Source organism: Nestor notabilis, unplaced genomic scaffold, assembly GCF_000696875.1.
Source record: "Nestor notabilis isolate BGI_N333 unplaced genomic scaffold, ASM69687v1 scaffold5159, whole genome shotgun sequence".
In the NCBI taxonomy this organism is placed as follows: Eukaryota; Metazoa; Chordata; class Aves; order Psittaciformes; family Psittacidae; genus Nestor; species Nestor notabilis.
In genome coordinates, this window is record NW_009944932.1 from 85,323 (window position 1) to 103,589 (window position 18,267).

Below are 18,267 nucleotides of genomic sequence, written 5' to 3' on the forward strand. Positions count from 1 at the left end.
TTACAAAGCTACCCAAAGCAGACAACCCTAGGTACTTTGGTCTATCTCTGGAGCAGCATGCTAGTGCCTACAAAGGCACTGATGAGCTGGGAAGTCCTAAGTAGTTGTTTATGACAGTATAGCATTTAGTATAGGATTTTACATAAAGAAAAGGTGAAGGGGTCTTTTTGCAGTTCAGAAACCATTCAATCACTAACATGTACAGCAGATACCTTTAAAAGCCTGGCTGCAAATTTACACAATGTACACGCTTAATTGAAATCTTTTCCTTCCCACAAGAATACAGTGATTTTTTGACACAATGATCACAGCTACTCATATGCTAGAAAACTCAAAAAATAATTTGATTCTATCTCAAAGCATATATTAAATGTCAGAAGAATATGCTGCTGTGCAAAGGATCTGGTGGCTTGCCACAATGGAAATGACTCAGCTAGCTTGTTTAAAGAATGATATTTTAATTGCTTTGTAGATCACAAACCTGCCAGCCTTGTAATTTACACTGCTGAAGAACAAGACGACATCTCTCCTTGGCAGACAACTTCTTCTTCTCTCCTGCTTCTGTATCAGCCAAATCTTTATACCTAGAAAAATCAGAAGTAGAGTTACTCTAATGTTGCCTGGTTGACTTCTTTGCAGAAATTGTCAGTTCTCCTTTGACTCTCAAATCTTTGGTATCTGAACCGGAAACATAGGGTTTTGCTAAGGGTGAATTAAACAAGAAGGCAAATCACTTTAAATCTTGTATATTATTAGACGTGACCTTGGTTAGTAACAGTATCGGACAAGTGATGCCTAAAATCCAGATTTGCTTCCTATCTGTTCTTTGGATGCCTCACTGCAAATCAGTGCAGAAAGAATGCAAAGCTTCACCAACTGATTTCATTGGTACTAAACTGGGTCACTGGAATGAGGAAAATATTTTTTCAGTATGTGTCATATGACATATGCCTAGTAAGGAGTAATTCGTAAGAAAGTGACATTGATGTTTTCCATCAGTCTGAAATAATTCTTTTCTTAATTTCAAACTGAAAGTCTTACAGCAAAGAAACTTTAAGGAACTTGATCTGTTTAGGTTGTTGGAAAGAAGATCAAGAGAAGGCTTGATTGCAGCATGGAGTACCTTCAGAGACAAAATGCTAGATATTAAAGAGTTCTTTGATGTAGGAGATGAACTAATGTAAGAAACTTCAGTCATACAAAGTCAAATACAGTATAAAATTCAAATTTCAACAGTGGACTTATAACAACATATTACTAAAGAAACTGATAGATTTTATACATCTTGATGATTCATATTATTACTACACTTTCCTGAAGGTATTCCTCAGTGTAGATCTGACTGCGTGTAATAAGCTGGAATGCTTTTTCATTATAAAAAGCCAGTTTTTAAAAGGAAAGATTTTGCAAATGTGTCACTTTTGATTAATCTCCCAGTGAAATAGGTGTACGTTTTGAAGTTTGCATGCTAACTGTATTTCCTGACATCTTTTTTATTTGGTTCTTTACAGCTGAATTCACCTGTAGCTCTGGTGCAGCTCAAAACTCTGCTGTCTTGGGACCACTCACACAGACCATAGCAGGCAAAGCTACAGGGTGGGAATGACTCCAGGGACATCAGTGGTCCCTGAAGCTGTAGCAACTCTGGAGCAACATCTGCAGGCAAAGTGCTCCAAGACCAGATTTAACCTAGACTTCTAGTTTTCTGGAGCTGCACAGACCTTTGGAAATCTCAGCTCCTGCAGTCTGGTCTCGTAGCAGACCTGCTGAGGATTCCATGACTACATCTACACTAGTAAATGAAATGTGGGAGGCATTATTTCTCTGGCATCTGGCAAAAACCCAGCCTATTTATTAAATATTCTGCTATGTTCTATTAAACTCTGTCACCTTCCAACAGAGCGTAGCCACAACTAAGCTGCCTTCTGGGCCTGGTCACTAGCCTGTCCTAATTCCCAAATTGTGCCCAGGAATTGTTTGGAGAAATGCTGGTTTGAAGATGCCAAAATTTCACCAGAGATCCTTTTAGTTAGTCTAACACTCTGTATTAGCAGTAGGAAACTGTGGAACCTATTTTCCCCATTGTTCAAATAGATGTATGGTCACGAAGACATTTGTTTTATAGACTGCTATTAAGGCTGAGGCCACCTTGTTTCCATGCCTGTATCAACTGAATTTTCTTAGAAATCATGGAGAATCAGAGGTGTTAGAGAGACAACTGCTGGCAAGCTTAGCAACTGCTGACTGAAACAAAGATGATTCAGTGCTGACTCACAATGCACGAAGAAGTAACTGAGAAAGTGGTCAGCCTGAAACTTGCTCACAACAGAAACCCAAAGAAACATGTTTCATTCCTGAAATAGATCCAAATTGAAATTTAAAATGTCAAATTCTAAGTTTGAATCAGATTTACTTTAGATCCATGAAAATCACAGGACTCAAGGATAACTATTCTTTACAATCTGTATTATACAGGAAGCCAGACAAAAATGATCCACTGTTTTTCCCCAGCTTTAAAAGTCTCGGAAATTCTACCATATAATCCTGGAAGTCTAATTAGAGTTCACAATTCCCTCTTATCCATTAAAGCAAACTCTATCTTAGAAAAGGAAGAAGGGTTAATGGTTGTAGTAGCAGGAAAAGAGCTACCTCTGGAAATTTAATTCTGCCACGAACTTCCTCTGTGAACATAGCAAGTCATTTGGAAGATGATCCAGCTTTCCCTATGACAGACACTGAAAAGCTACACTCCCAGTCTGAGTTAGTCATCTTGTTCTCAAGACAAGTCTGTGAAGATAGGTATTTCCATAGGGTGACTTGTTCTGTGCATCCCAGATACTTCTGTTAAAATGAGAAGAGATTGCCCTCTGGAGGTGCCTTTCTCTACTGACCATAGATAAAAGTCCAGGCTGGATGCTTGTTGCATTCTGAGTGGCTGAGAGGAAACTCATCTTTAGGTCTGCTTCTCTGGCTGACTTACTCACCTGCAGAGTAACTAACAGAGGGACTAAGAGAACTTCCTTATTTCTCCTATTTATCTCATTCAAATATACTGGCTATCTAAGAACCTAGGATGAAAAGGTACCTTTAAGCCTGGTGTCATTATCTGTTATCTCAGATCAACCATTTTTATCTTGTAATCTTTTATCTAAATAAAACTAACACAAAATTTGTAGCAATTTTTCAGCCAGAATGGTTCCCTGGCTTGATTCTTTGCGCAGATGTGCAAATACCAGCATTAACACCAGGGAAATAATAGGAATGGATAAGTGGGAATGAGCAGAACACACCTGTTGGTGGCAGCTCCAATATGTTCTGGACAAAAGTGGTGGTCTAATCATAAGTTTATTTGATTTATAAGCTTAATATGATCTTTTTTGTACTTGATTTTAAGTGAGATAAAATATTTAAAGTTTCTTCAGTATTTTTTCCTTTTGGGGAGATAACCACACACTACAGCTTTGGCTTAAGATTTTTTTGTATTTTAAACTTGCAATTACCTTCGGTAAAAAATTATGTTAAAAAGAAAGCAAATCAAAATTGACAATAAACTAACATATAAAGAAAGAAATAAAATCTTGTGAGACATTATTATAAAAATGAAAAATGACGTATCTTTAGTGTATTAGATCTCTTCTACTGTGAACTGAGTATGTGTTACCATGTAGACAATAATTTACTGTCCTCTTAAATTTAACCCTTTCATGGTCTCAAGAATAGCAAAAGAACGTACTATTTTCAAATCTACTGTATCACAGAAAACAGTTACAAAAATGCTGAATTTATGGTGCAGGCTTGTATAGGTAAACTTGAGTAACTTGCACACAACAGGGCATGCTTCTAGGGAAACGCAATCTAGAGAGTCTGAAACTTTCATTTATCAGAGAATTCTTCCTCTACCAGTGCAACCTTAGTTCCCTCTGAAATCAACGAATAAACTCAATTAAACACCAGGCTTCTTCTTACTGACGGGTCATACATTTTGCCCCAAGTGAATAATGCAGAGTGTATTTGTAAAGCTTTAGAGACGATTCTGAGGAAGCCAGTGAGCTACCTTACTAAAAAATGTCTTCAGGTGAAACACACTTCAGCTAAACTTGGATTGATGAGTTTGTTGTCTAGACTTTCTTAAAAGGTTGTAGGAGACACTGTTCAGGTGTCATATACCCTACTGTAATATTGATGCTTAAAATAGGTCAGATGAATTGTGCACTGTAAGATCTCCATTTGTTTCCACTGAGTATAAAGATAGTCTATGCTCTTGACTCTAGCATAGACATGTAACATTAAACAAAGTGAAACTCTCTCCTAGCTGTGTCAAGTAGCTGATAAAAAGCAGTATTTCATGGCCTAGCCAGAGGAACTCATTCACTAAGGCATCCAAACCAAAATACAAACCAGGGAGATTTAAAGAATTAAATTGAATCAGCACTCCTCCACCACCATGTCAAGACTAATGTAGTGTTGATTAAGACATAAATGCAAGACCTCTTCTAGTTACAAGCTGAGACAGGGAACACTACCATCGGGGGGGGAGCTCTCCCCACTGCCCCTCCACAGGAAATCAGTGTGAGAGAAGCTCCATTTTCCGAAGCTTTGTCCTTAGCACCCTCCTTGTCCTAACTTGTCATTTTTGCATTCTAAGCAGAAGAAAGACCTTTTGGCTAGATAGGCTAGCACAGTGAACATGTACAGACTGGCCAGCATCATTTGATGTTGCAGCAGCTGTGTTCTGACCTCTCTTCCTTTGCTTCTGAATGATGCTCTTTATCAGGGAGATTTTTTGTTTGTTTGGACTAGATACTGCTGCCAATACCTTCAGGTAGGTTGTGAATATGGAAAACTCAGTTCTCTTGAGTCTTCACAGATAAGGATGTTATCTGATAATTTTCTCCCTCACTTCCCTAAGTGCACAGCTGACAAGATCCAGCAGGCTGTTTTTCCTGAGACAGAATATTCTCCAGCTCAGGTTATGGCACGGTAACCCACAGTAATATTCTAAGGCTCAGCACGCTATTTGATTTACACAGAATGTGCATAAATAGGCTTCAGGGCTGTACTCCCAGTTCTGTATGCACAGCAAATCTTTAAGCATTGGAAAAAACACCATGCACTACATTTCAATAGCACATGAACATGTAAAGAAGATACTGATGGAAGGAACAGGGCAAGTATGAAGGGCACAAAAAGAAGCAGCTCCAAATCAACATCTTAAGCAAACAACATAGATGAAACTGAAGCCTCAGAACTGGTTTTTTTTTCATTTGTTTGTTTGTTTTCTGCTATTCTTTTTCTCAGGTCTCTCTCTTGCCTAGCTAAGAGAGACCAAAAATGATGAAGTCAGAGGTAGCTACTGACTTGCAATCCAACATAAGAGGACAGCTTCTAACACCAGAATTCAAACCTTTCCTGAAAGCAACTCCTTCCCAACACTTTGTCTTGTTATTTAAAAAATAAAAATCACATACAGCTGGCATGTAACTGCTTTATAGGAGTACCAAGTAACATAGTTTTCAGTTTTAACTATCTATCTAAACACAACTTATGAAAGGAAAAATAATCAGTCCTTAGAGTGTAATTGATTATGTTGCAGTTTCTCTTTCCTTTGTTTACTACAATGTATTCTGTTTGCCAAGGTAAAATGGCATGATTTAGTAAGGTCTGTTCAAAAGGCAGTGAATAAAAGGCAGCAATCAAAATTAATTTGTATCCTGAATTTCTGATGGAAGAAATGTAAAAATTGTCATCACAAAGGAGTTAAATCAGGTTGTGCTGTCTTGCTAAATTCTCTTTTTTCCCTTTCTAAACTTCCTCTTTTCTTCCTTTGACAACCAGTAACAGATTGATGTATTATTATGTCTGTAAAGTATGTGAAAGAGATGGACTTTGTTTGCAGAATTTGTCACTACGTGCTCACAAGTCAGGATTTTTAGTTTTGTTTGGATTTGGGGAGGATGGGGAGAGTGGGTTAGGCATAGTTTGTATTTGAACTATCTATCGAGTGAGAGCTGAAATATCTAGAGGACCTATCTACAGAAGAGACAGAAGACAGAAACTTACTTTAAAAAAAAAGAAAAGAAAAGAAAAGAGAAAGGATACCTGGAAATTTTTCAAGTAATAGAAACCTTATAAAAGCAGTCAGTAGCAAAGAACAGGATGGAATTTTGATTAATGCTAGGTGTATATAACGGATATATACGCATTCCACTTCCCTGTGTTATATTTCTTTTTCATTTTTTCTTGAAGGAATAACCTAATTATTTTTGAAATATGAGGAACATGAGAATTTCCACATAATTAGAAAAGGGGAAATAGATTATTATAGTTTCCAAGAAAAGAAATGAAAAGTGATTCTGCCAATCTCTGTACAATATATATAACATAAATATCTCATTATACAGCATAAATATTAACAACCAAAGCAAGTATTCAAAATTTTGGAGAGAATAAATCGTTGGATGTGGAGAAGAAAAAGATGCCATTGTAAGTAACAGAATATAGCAGACAAACCAACTGAATTTTGTAGGAGTACAGAAATATAGTGTAAGAAGACAGTAATATTCACCTTTATACAAAACACACTTTGCACTGAGGCTGCTTCATACAAACTTACAGAAATAATTCAGATTGGTGTAGAGGTGAGCATGAAATGCAATTTGCCTGATAGTTTTGAAACAATAACTATACATGGGGGATTGGAACTAGATGATAAGCTCCTTTCCAACCCTAACCATTCTATGATTCTATCGCAATGAACCAAAACTTTTAGAGTACCCGCCAATCATACCAGTGTTAGTTTTTTTAAGATTCTAATTGATATCAAGCAACACAGGATTTCATGGCTAGACCTGCAGATCAATAAATGAAAAAAGGAAAATACCTCAGAGTTACATATACAGTATGCAACCAGGATAAAAGACAAAAATTAATTACTAAGATATGAGAGTGGAAAAGATCCATAAAATCCCCAGAACAAAATTTTACAGTCACCTGCATGCAAGTCAGCCACTGGCCTTATGTGGAACTCAGTACAGACTTTTGAGGGAAGATCAGGACTATGAAATCCACTGGATCAGAATGCCCTTGCATAAGAAGCGGTCATGCAGGATATTTCAATTTCGACTGAATAAAAAGTAATATAAATTTATTAGATAAAGATACTACTTTGTGATGGGTGACAGACAAATTACTTGAAAGGATTTTTTTCTTTTTTTTTGTTTTCTAAATGCCATATTTTTGCATTAGGTTTTGCCACCCTTAATCTTTCCTAGACATCTGAATTTCAGTTTCTGGAGAGAAGAAATAACAAAGATATGCGTCTCTTAATCCTAGAATATTTATTCATATACTTCATGTAATTAAGTATGGGCTTCCTCATTTCAGACAATGTGGCAGCAGAATAATAAATAGAATATAAATTATAGTTCAGCTCTTGAGATTAGTGGATTCAGCTATGCAAATAAAAAATGAATTCACAACATCTGCTAAAGATTTGCATTACAATATTTTTGCATCATCTTACTTAAAGCTGACATTCCCATTCCATCTTGAGAAAGCAATGTAAAAATAAATTTAGTTAAGAAGTTGGCAAAAATGACACATTAACTCAGAAATATGCTAGCACCAAACAGACAACCAGCCCTATTACATGAACACTTGCCTCAACTCGGTAAATGTTTGCATTTACCTCTTGATAGGCAGACCTTCTCCATAGCTAACTGCCTCGTCATGCTTGGGCACTCCACAAACATGCATATAGAGCATTAAATGCTTTCCTATCCACAGAATATATGGACTGTAGAACAAATTTACCTTTCTTTATGAACCTGCTAATTTGATTCTGTATAACACAGGAGTCATGTAGGACTGGTGTGAAATGAAGCTAGTGTCCTTCTGCACCGACATAGCCATGTGAAAATAGGGCCTCAAAATTAAAAGTCCTCCCGCAAAACTAAAAGGTCTAAAATTACAGAAAATCCAAAGGTACTCTTTTCTTTTTTAACAGAGGCCAGAATAAAGGAATGCCTGTGAGTAGGAGTCAAAAAGTGATTGAACAGATGGGGAAATTTTTGCCCTTTCCTAACACAGAGGAAAAACCTGCCCTGCGAGTCTGAGCCACATCTCACTACTCATGCCACAAGGAATTCGAAGATGTCTTATGCATCCCTTTACGATCATACTACAAGGAGTTCTGGTGATTATCATGGTATTGTGCACGTGGTCTCCAGCATACTTGCTGCTGGGCCTCACCAGTAGGCCAGTCTTAAGTAGGATAGGATAGAAAGTTGTCCTTCAAATGGCACAGGACAAGGTCATGTTTGTTGTCCGCAGATTTGCAGGCACAGTGGTGGGCATGGTATTACAAGGGGGTGAAATTAAGAAAAGACTTTTAAATGGTATTCGGAGAAGGACATGCTTAGCCCCAGCTCCTGTCCTTTCGTTTGGAAGCCTGGAATCAGATGCCTAAAATAACTGCGAACAGGTTGTGTAAAGCAAAGTGACTTCTGACTTTTCCTGAAAAATACACAAGGCCTTTTCAGAAATGTGATGTGATACTGAGTTGAAACACCAGTGTCAGCTTACACATTTTCACACTTCGTCGCCTGGAGAGGTAGCTACATCTTCATTGGCCTCATTGTTTGCCCAGAAAGCACTTCCCAAATCATTTGGAAATAAATCAAGAAAGACATATATTGCAGAAGCAGAATACAAAACCAGAGTTAAATGGAGAATTTTATAATAAAGGGAAATAGGATTGAATTAAACGTTCCACCTAGATGATGCTTTATTTTTAGCTTGCTTTTGTTTTTATTTTTCTCTGCATTGACTCTGCAAAGAGGAATGGAAATACATAAAATCCTTCCCACAGTGCTCACTAGTATCTCAGACAAGGGGTACTGGGATTACAGGGAAGGCTTTTAGGACCTTCTTAAACCATACAAGCAAAACAGCTTCTCTGGAATATTGTCTTTACCTCTCTTCTGTGGGAGCTTCCCTTGTGCCCTCTGAACCCTGTGAGTAGTACCAGTCTGGGTAAGAGGGATTCTCCTGGCTCTGAACTGTATAATGGTTAGACAAACTGTACAAATGCAACATTTTTCAAGATAGGTTAAGGCTGCTCCTTGGCATACTGTCTCAATAGTGGACAAGATTCTGCTGTCATTTACTGTGTCATTTACTGTGGAGTACAGCAAGAGTAATTCTAAAATTGATGATGTTAAATTAATGCCACGCTGGTCTAAGAAAAAAAAAAAAAACGACAAAGACCCAGTGATTAAGATACATAAAAGGATTTTAAATGCATGCTTGCATAGGATTTTGTGTTTGTTCTCAGATGTCACCAGTATTAACTGCCTACTATTATTCAGTCTGACTAGGAAATCTAGCTTTAGGAAGTCTTCTGCTGAAGATTAAATGGTTGTAAAGAATATCAAGATGTGGATAAGGAGAAAAGGAGTACCATGAATGTCTGAGCTGAGCGGAAAGAATTCAACAGCTGCAGAACAACAGAGCAGAAAGAAAAAACAGCAGGAGGGTCACAATTGCTTTCGAGTGTGGGGCAGCTGGACTGCATTTATACAAGTCGTATAGGCAGAAAAAAACCCAGTCAAGAGCAACTAATATTTTTCTAGGCACTGAAAGCACACAGTTATATGTAATTAATCAGTGAATACAAAGGGATTATTTTAAAGCTATACAGTAAAATTAATCTACCCATGTGACAATTTGCACCATTATTAGATAATTCAAAGGTCCTGCATAGAGCCATTTGCATAAACTAATGTGTTGCATACTCACTTCTTTAAAATGTTTATTTTAAAGAGGGGCTGTTTGTATTAATTTTAGAGGTCTATTATTTTAACAGGCATTTCCTTAAAAGGGTTTCAATGTATAAGTATTAGTGAAGATATAAGTGGTTGATAATATTTTCTTTTAATGGATTTATTTCTATGGCAGGCATTCATCTGAATTTCTTACTACCATATATTAATCTATGTCCATTATCTTTGTCATTACGTGATGTCAGCAAATTATGAAGTACTCAATAATTATGTTCATTGAAACATCAAGTTTCTGAAATAATTTAATGGTATTAACTGCTTGTTATAGGCACACAGAACTTCCAATATTCTTATTTGTAAACAAATGTAACTTTATTTTTATAATCCAGACTTTTAGATGGAATCCAGTACTGTGGTAGGTATTTTAATAGTCTATGGGAATATTTCTGCATGTTTAGAAACAGCACAAGCTTTTACATTCACAGATGTAAAATATGCATAGATCTTCTAAGGATACTATATGGTAAAAGGGTTATTTAGTGATTTAATAAATGTTTAGTTAATCCTGAGGGATAAGAAATGTCAAATGCTAGTGGAAGCTGAATGTCAGTCCAGAGGTACCACGGGTGGCACTTAACTCTGGAAATGAAATACACGTATTAAAGTATCACAGATTCTTCCTTAAAATAAAGAAAACCACTGGGACTGCTGAAACAGTTCAGCTGGAATTGTGATTGCATGTGCCAAATAGATTTATCATTGCCTAATAAAATGAACATAGCTAGGGGAAAAAAAATATTAAAAGAAGGCAGAAGACAAAAGAGCACAAAAAGTACCTTGTATAACCTTAGTAGTGGAGAGAGAATAATGCCTTGAGATTATCTTTGAAACAGCCTAAAAGCCAGGACATTCTGTACTGCGCACAACAATAACCTCCCTGTAAGAAGCTCCTCTGACTAAGTTTTATACATTCTATACTAATGCCATATAAATAATGCTGGAAGATTGCACACCAAACATTTGGAAGTTAGGAACTGCTGGACTTAAAACTGATCATGCCACCTTTATTTCCCTGTATCTATTTTATTACCTAATTACATCTCTCCCGCTCAAGGGACCCTTTTTCATGTCGATCCTGCAGAACTCTTAAGTACATGACATGAATAATTCATCTGACTTCAGTGGAATAACACAGTAGTTTACACCCATTTGTAACTGCTTTAGCAAATGAGGGTTGCATTATAAAAGTCAGAAGATGCCCAGCAAACAATGCTTTATTTATTTTTGCCTTCTAAATAGATACTAAAGCTAGATGACTGAGCTATCATTGAAAACTCCAGTCAAAAAAGAAACACCGTCAGTAAGCTCCAGAAACACCAGTAGCCTTATCATTCTCGGTTGAATGTTAGACATGTAACATAAGGACTGGTATTTTTCATGTACAATACTACTTATTCTGTGGATAGAGAACTGATGATACCATAGCATAACTCCAAAAGCTGTCTGTGTTAAAATTCTAAAAGCCCCTATGTTTTTCTCTGATTTTGTCGGAGCTTGTTACAAACCATCAATTCTATCCCTTGCCATGGATGGGAACTAGACTGAGAAAGTGAAATGCCTGTAAAAATGGATAAACCTAAAATAAATCAGTCAAATCATACCTAAAAGTGACCACTTATCTCTATACACTATGTCCAGGCTAATTAGGTGAATTTCTTGTCTTTCGAGTATTAAAGAAAACCTAAGGGGAAAAATGGAGGAAGCAAGCCAAACAGCTACAAAGAAACTACCCCAAAGCGGGTAAATCAGAACAGTCTGTCTACACTTGGAGTATGTGCAACACACAGAATTATTTAGTTTGTTCGTAACATGAATAGGCCAGATACTATCACTATACTTTTATATTGTACAAATATGTTTCAAACAGCCTATAGCCTGTAAGACAGTCCCAAATATCTGCTTACATCTAGGCAACTCCTCAGGTGATGTACACCAGTTCTAATACCTGCGGCTCACCAGGGAGCATGCCAGTGCAGTCTGGGTCTTAGTCATCTTTTACAGTATAATCAATCCCCTATCAGCAAGATTTCACAAGCGATTAGTAATTCAGAATAATTCTGATACCTCTGTAAATTGTTCCAAACACATGAAGGAGTCCTGCTTTCCTGAAGATGGCTGAACCCCTGTCTGCTGATGGGAACTAAAGAATTAATTCTTTATTTTTCATTGCTTGCACATACAGCTTTTGCTTTCCCCATTAAACTGTCCTTATCTCAACCCATGAGTTTTCTAACTTTTGCCCTTCCAATTTTCTTCCCCACCCCACTGGAGAGGAATGAATGAACGGATGTGTGGGGCTAAGCTGACCACTGGGGTTAACACATAACACTTCTTTATAGAATAGAGAAAATTGGCAAAGATGTAGTCATTTTAAAAATCACAGTTTAAAACTTTGTGGCTGACCTTCATTTTTCACAGGAAATTAGTCATTACCATGTTTATGAATTTGGATTTAAGATGCCCTCAGAACTGATGACTTCAAAATACTTCATTTACTCACCTTACTTGCATTCTAAAAGAAAGACAAACAAAAATGATTACTCTCAGTCAGAAATATCACTTCCAGCTCTAGCTCTAAAGCAACAAACTACAAAATGGCAAGATTGCCATTTGGTATAAATTGATATCACCGATGTACTTTAATGGAATATTGCTTTTTAACATCTGTCAGATGATGCCTTGCTCTCCTTGCAAGGATTTAAGCTCTCATGGCACATATCAATTGCAGTGCTCTATGACAAGACTGATGATATTATTGTATAGCAGACAATAAACCTAAAAGGGCCAGTGGGATGACCTATCGCTTTGCAGTCTACTCAGTACATCATTCTCACTAATGCCCTGCCTAACTTGCTTATAAGACTTTGAAATATTTTGCTGCACATTTTTAATTCACAAATGATACATTACAAAATATTAGAACTTCTCTGCTTTCAAGAAGAAAACAGGGTGAGAGGAAAGACAGAGAGGAAAAAAAAACAACCCCAAAACAAAAAACCAAATAAAAAAACCACCAAAAAGAAAGAGAAGCAGAAAAAAGGAAAAAAGAAAGTGGTCTGATACTGTACTTGAACAACTGCAGTTGAAACTGTCTTAGCAGTTGGCACAAACAGCTACATATAAACACATATAAACTGAGCTGTATGTTTGCATATGCATTGGTAAAAGTAAAGGTTAGATTAATGCCACCTAAGCAGTTTTCAAAGGGAATTGGAAATGGTGAATCATAACACTCTAGTGACTCTTCTTGCAACACCACTGTAAGAGATGCTTATAGATACAGCCTTCACGTTCTCCTTCACAGTATGAAATTTTCTCTGCTGTTCCTTGAGCAGCAATAGAAGGAAGAATGGGAGCTCCACGATGGAAGACTGAGTAGAAAAAGCGAAACCTGCAAAAGACATTCTAGAAACCTGAGAGAGAGAAATGAAATTCCAAGAAACCCTCAAAACATGCAGAAATAAAGAGAAGGAATAGCACACTAGCAGACAATTTTTTAGACTTTCTGAACAACATGTTTTTCCTCATAAAAGTCCTGCAATTCTCATCAGCAAAGTGAAAGGATAAATTTGCTTATCAGTTCACATAATCCACAGGGGTTATCCTGAGGTTCAACAGCCCTGAAGGTTTGCCACAAACTCGGAGATGCCTTCTTTCAGGGCCTGTGCAACTGGACCTTGCAGTCTCCATCGCTAAGCAGTGTCACTGACACAAGAAATACACGAGACGTGAACCGTAATCTCTAAGGCAGTAGTTCATAAATTCTTCCTTGACCAAGGAAACTAAAACATGGGCAGAGAAAAGTGCATGGTACATGCAGTGCAGCAGAGTTGGTGAAACACATTAAAGAAGAAAGAGAAAAGAAAATTTTAATCTCTAATCTAATTTACAAAACACTAATGGAGAGATGTGGTTTGTAGAGGAGGATAGTACCAAAATAAAATTGTTCAGAATGAGTGAAACAGAGCATCTTACTGCCTCATTTGACCTGAACATGGCTGAACAGCTGTATTCTTGTACTTCATTGAGCAAGAAATATAAGCTCACCTCATTACTCTAGATGGGTCCTTGATCACTATCATTATTTTTACAAATTTATATTCCAAATGGTTTTTATATGTCTTCCTTGAGCACCAAGTGAGGTGAAAGATGTGAAAGTCAGCCAGGATCTATTTTATTAATTAATACAAAGAAATTAGGTTCTAGATATTAAGCTTGTACAACCAGTCTCTCTTTGTGCTTCAGTACATTTCTGAGCCCTATTGTTCTACACGGGTAAAAGAGCACACACTGATACTTAACTTTTTTGCCACTGCACTGAATATGAAAAACATAACAAATTACTAAGTTCCTACTAAGGTGCTTTTTATGTATCTTGAGTGGAATTTTCTCATTTTAAATAAAATATCAAAATGTTAAATGCTGGAAACAGGCATGTGCAGGCAGTTCCTAATCCTGTGATTATTTTACTGTTTTGTTTCTTCCAGGAAAAGGATATTTGAGGATACTTTGAGTACAATTTCAGCTGCAAATTGAAAACTTTGAACTCTTCACAAAATTGTTTCTGCCACTGCCTTGACTTAAAAGCAAAGCTACAATTTCATAATCTAGCTCAGAGATTAGGAGAATGCTTCTGAAGACGTAAGACAAAATGCACAGGTAAACCTTTCCAGGAGCATAAAATACATATTACTCAAGGCTTTCTATTTTAAAGATAAGGTAAAAACTGATTTCTGTCTCTCTACTCAAAGAGCTTTAGAAATTGAGCCAACACTGCAGGCAAATTCAGCAGAAACACTGCAGCTGGAGTTGGCAAATTCACTGAAATCACATATATCATTTCATAATTATATTGGTGCTGCCTGTTTTTACAGCATTTAATAGCATCTGACCTTATTAATTCTCATTTTTATTATATATTCATTGACAGTAATTGTCACAGCTTCCACTTAAGGACTAGAATTTCCATAAGATTTCTCTTCTGATCAATGAACTTTAATGATTGAGGGGTTCACCTAGCAGCTGTCAACTTTTACTTTGATAACGCAGAAGCAGTACCAGTAAATCCAAAAAGGACAGCAAAAGAAATAATGATTAAGTTTCATAGCCCAGGAAGAAGTGCTCTTTGCAAAATATGACCTTTTTTTAGCTACTGTCATTTTTAGCAACCATAAGAGTCCAAATGTGACTTACAAATAGTTGTTAGAGACCAGTCATATTAATACTTAATTACATATTAATAGAAATTTCTTCAAATTCATCCAATTAAGAAAGCAATGGTACTGTCTGTATTACTGATGGAATATCCAGGTTTTCTGATATTCTGTCTCTTCACCACAAAGGCCCCTAATTCAAACACTCTGTCTTTTTATCAGCCAGCAAAAAAGAAAACAAAAATAAATTTTTTCATTAATTTTTTTTTTTTTATTCTGACCACATTATCTGTATGATAAAAAAAACCTACAGGGAGGGTGGAAGAGGGTAGAAATTCACCATCTTTTGGGAATTCAAACTGGGATACAGGCCACAGATTCTCTTTAGAACACTAGAAATACCAGTTTGACACCAAAGGAAATAAAAAATTGAAAGGTGAGAAAGTCCATCAACTTCAGGAAATCTGAGAAAGACGAGTTACGCTGAACAGCCAACAAACAAATTCAGTTTATAAGAACATTGCCAAAACTAATTATCCACTTTCCAAAACCATTCTGTCCAGTCACTGAGGCAATATAGATATGTAGTAGGAGTGGCAGTTTTTCAGAAGACTTTTTGAAAAGGTAGCTCGTAACTTCTGAATTCAGTAATTCTTTACTCTTTCTTACCTGTAGTCTATTGGGTAAAAATAATTACTGCATTAAGAATTGATGGTACTTTTGAACTGCAATCTGATACTATGAATTCCGCTTAAAAAAACATATTTTTCAGCCAATAAGAGAACAAATACCCACATGCTTGCGCTATTAGAAATGAAAATAATTACCCAAATACGTTGAATGTGAACATGAAGGTTAACTCATCATGGTGAATAAAATAAAGAATTGGCATATTCTGCTGTTCAAATTAAGATAAGCTTTGGCCTGAGAGACAGGAATGGCTACTGTAAAAAGCCTTACAGCACTGGTGGTTTCTTTTAGTGCTACCGAGGCAAGAGCTCTGTGTTCCTCTCTGCACAAGTCTAGTAGTGTCAAGAGATGTATGCAGAGTGATTATTGATAACTTCTGAGTAGGTTCAACATATATTCACAGGGTTTATTATAAAATGGACTTCATTTTCAGTGACAGCATCCTAGCCTCAATGCTGTTTAATTCTTTTAATGTATAACAATACAATTATTAGGACCTGGTGTAAACAGGTAAAAAGACAGGGGCTCAGCTGCAAAGAACCTATAAAGATAATTTATTGTGGAGGAAAAGGGATAAAGATCAACAGCAACAAAACTAGAACTCTTAAAAAACATTTAACGTTGCTATTGGGTTTTGTTGCTAACCTTGTTTTACTATCACTACTGCAAAAAAGTATTTACTGTGAGACACCAGACATCCTCTAGACTTTCAGGTTAAAATCTGTCTTTTGGACATACTTGAAGGAGTGGAGGAAAAAGATTGAAATTATATTTGAATCTTCAAACATTCTATTAGTGATATTTAAAAAAAAGTTTCTCCAAAAAGAAAACATTCCAGACTCATGTGTATACTGTTAGAGTGAATATGCATGCTACCATTCTCTGGCATTGAAGCCAATTGAATAAAATGACCTTTGTACATATGGTTACCCTCTTTTATCTTACAAAACAGAGAAGCTACCTCTGCACTGCCCACCAGGGCTGTGCTAACCCCTAACCTTTATCTTTGCAGTGAGAAAAGCTAAATAGCAAGGACCAAATCCCTGACAGGAACTGGGAGGATTTAACAGTAGAAGATTGTGGATTTGTGCCCATGTAATAGTCTCTTGAAGTGTTCAATTCAGTAAGATAGAAATGGTTAGATAGAGAGCGACCCTACCACTTCTGAATATGAAAGCAGCCTGATTTTCCAAATCTCCCATTATCTTCTCCTCAACCAGCCTGCACTTCTGGATTCACACTGTGGTAGGACAGAGGTGGCTTACTTTTGAAACATGTGGGATTACAAACTACTATACTTCTGCACTTTTTGAGTATTTACACTATTGCCAGAGAGAATACGATTCTGTCCAAGCAGTAACTTAATATACACAACTTTTTCTAAGAATGCAACTGAAAGTTTAGATGTGTGTAGGCAGCTGATATTCCCATGCTTTTTTTCAGAAGCAAAATAACACATAGACCAGATCATGACTGATCGATATATCAGTCAAGGACCAGAACATGCAGAGTGGAGGAACATGTGTTGAGTGCATAAGGCTGCTAACCAAACACCTCCTGGACAAAATGGTACTCTTTCTTTGCTGAAGCATTTGAGAATGTAAGTGAGCCACAATTCCAAAACTGAATTGGGGATAGGGGAAAACATTTTGCCCTCAGCCAGAATCAGTGACATTTATCTTTCATCTTTTCACATTAATTCAAAATTTCATTAATTTCTAATGACAATAATAAAAATGGATTTGTGGTATGAGCATTAAAACTCATCAGCATGCAGAAACAAATCCTAGCACATGAAGTACAAATACTGAAGTCATGACACATACACTGATAAATTTGAAAAATTAAGACTATTTTTTCTTCTGTTTTTTAATGACCTGGAGACAACATGTAATATTTTATATTTTATAAATCATATAAATAGTATAAATTATAAAAATATAACTACTTTATGAAGTTACATTTTTAAAGTTAAATACATTCTGCTGATGAGCTTTACAAATATATTTTCACAAATTCACGATTCTTTCAATTAAAAAATAACAAGCCTATACCCCTTCCTGGTAGACATGATTTTTCTCTGAAGAAAGTCTGAAAGACTCCTTGGCAAAACAGTACCACAAGCACTACCACAACATGACAGAAAGCTTTGTACTGTAGGTAAGAAAAAGGTTTTATGAAACTTAAAGAATTTACCTTGACAAGAAGTCTGTGAAAGGGAGACGTATTGGATACCCATGTCGTATGATTTTGACCATGTCTAGAACACCAATATACTGCAGTTGAGCAGACACATAAAAATTGTCAAAAGTATCTGGCAGCTTAGAGTTATTAGGCTTTATACAATGAACAGAATGTGGTGTGCAGTTCTGCAGCTTCCCAATGATATCTGTGAGTGATTTCTGTGGGGAAAAAAATCAGTTATCAATCATTATTGTGCAGCAAAGGCAACTACTCAACACATTCGCTCTTCCTAACTTTTAACATCATTTTCTCAGAAGGCTTGACCTGGCCATGCAAGTGGCTTTCTCAAGCATACAATTTTTCTTTCTTCTGTTGCAGTCTGGAGAGATTAATTTTGC

The 18,267-nt window shown here is 36.5% G+C and overlaps 1 protein-coding gene across 1 annotated transcript in view; it reads right to left on the bottom strand.

Moving 5' to 3' along the window:
• The window catches only part of MYO16 (myosin XVI), a gene marked incomplete at its 5' end in the record, with an annotated part of 102,294 nt that overhangs the window by 57,645 nt on the left and 26,382 nt on the right, over positions 1-18,267 (bottom strand). Inside the window, 2 exons of the mRNA XM_010022652.1 lie at positions 482-584; positions 17,882-18,087. Of these exons, the coding sequence (XP_010020954.1) occupies positions 482-584; positions 17,882-18,087 (309 nt within the window). The remainder of the gene's footprint in view (positions 1-481; positions 585-17,881; positions 18,088-18,267) is intronic.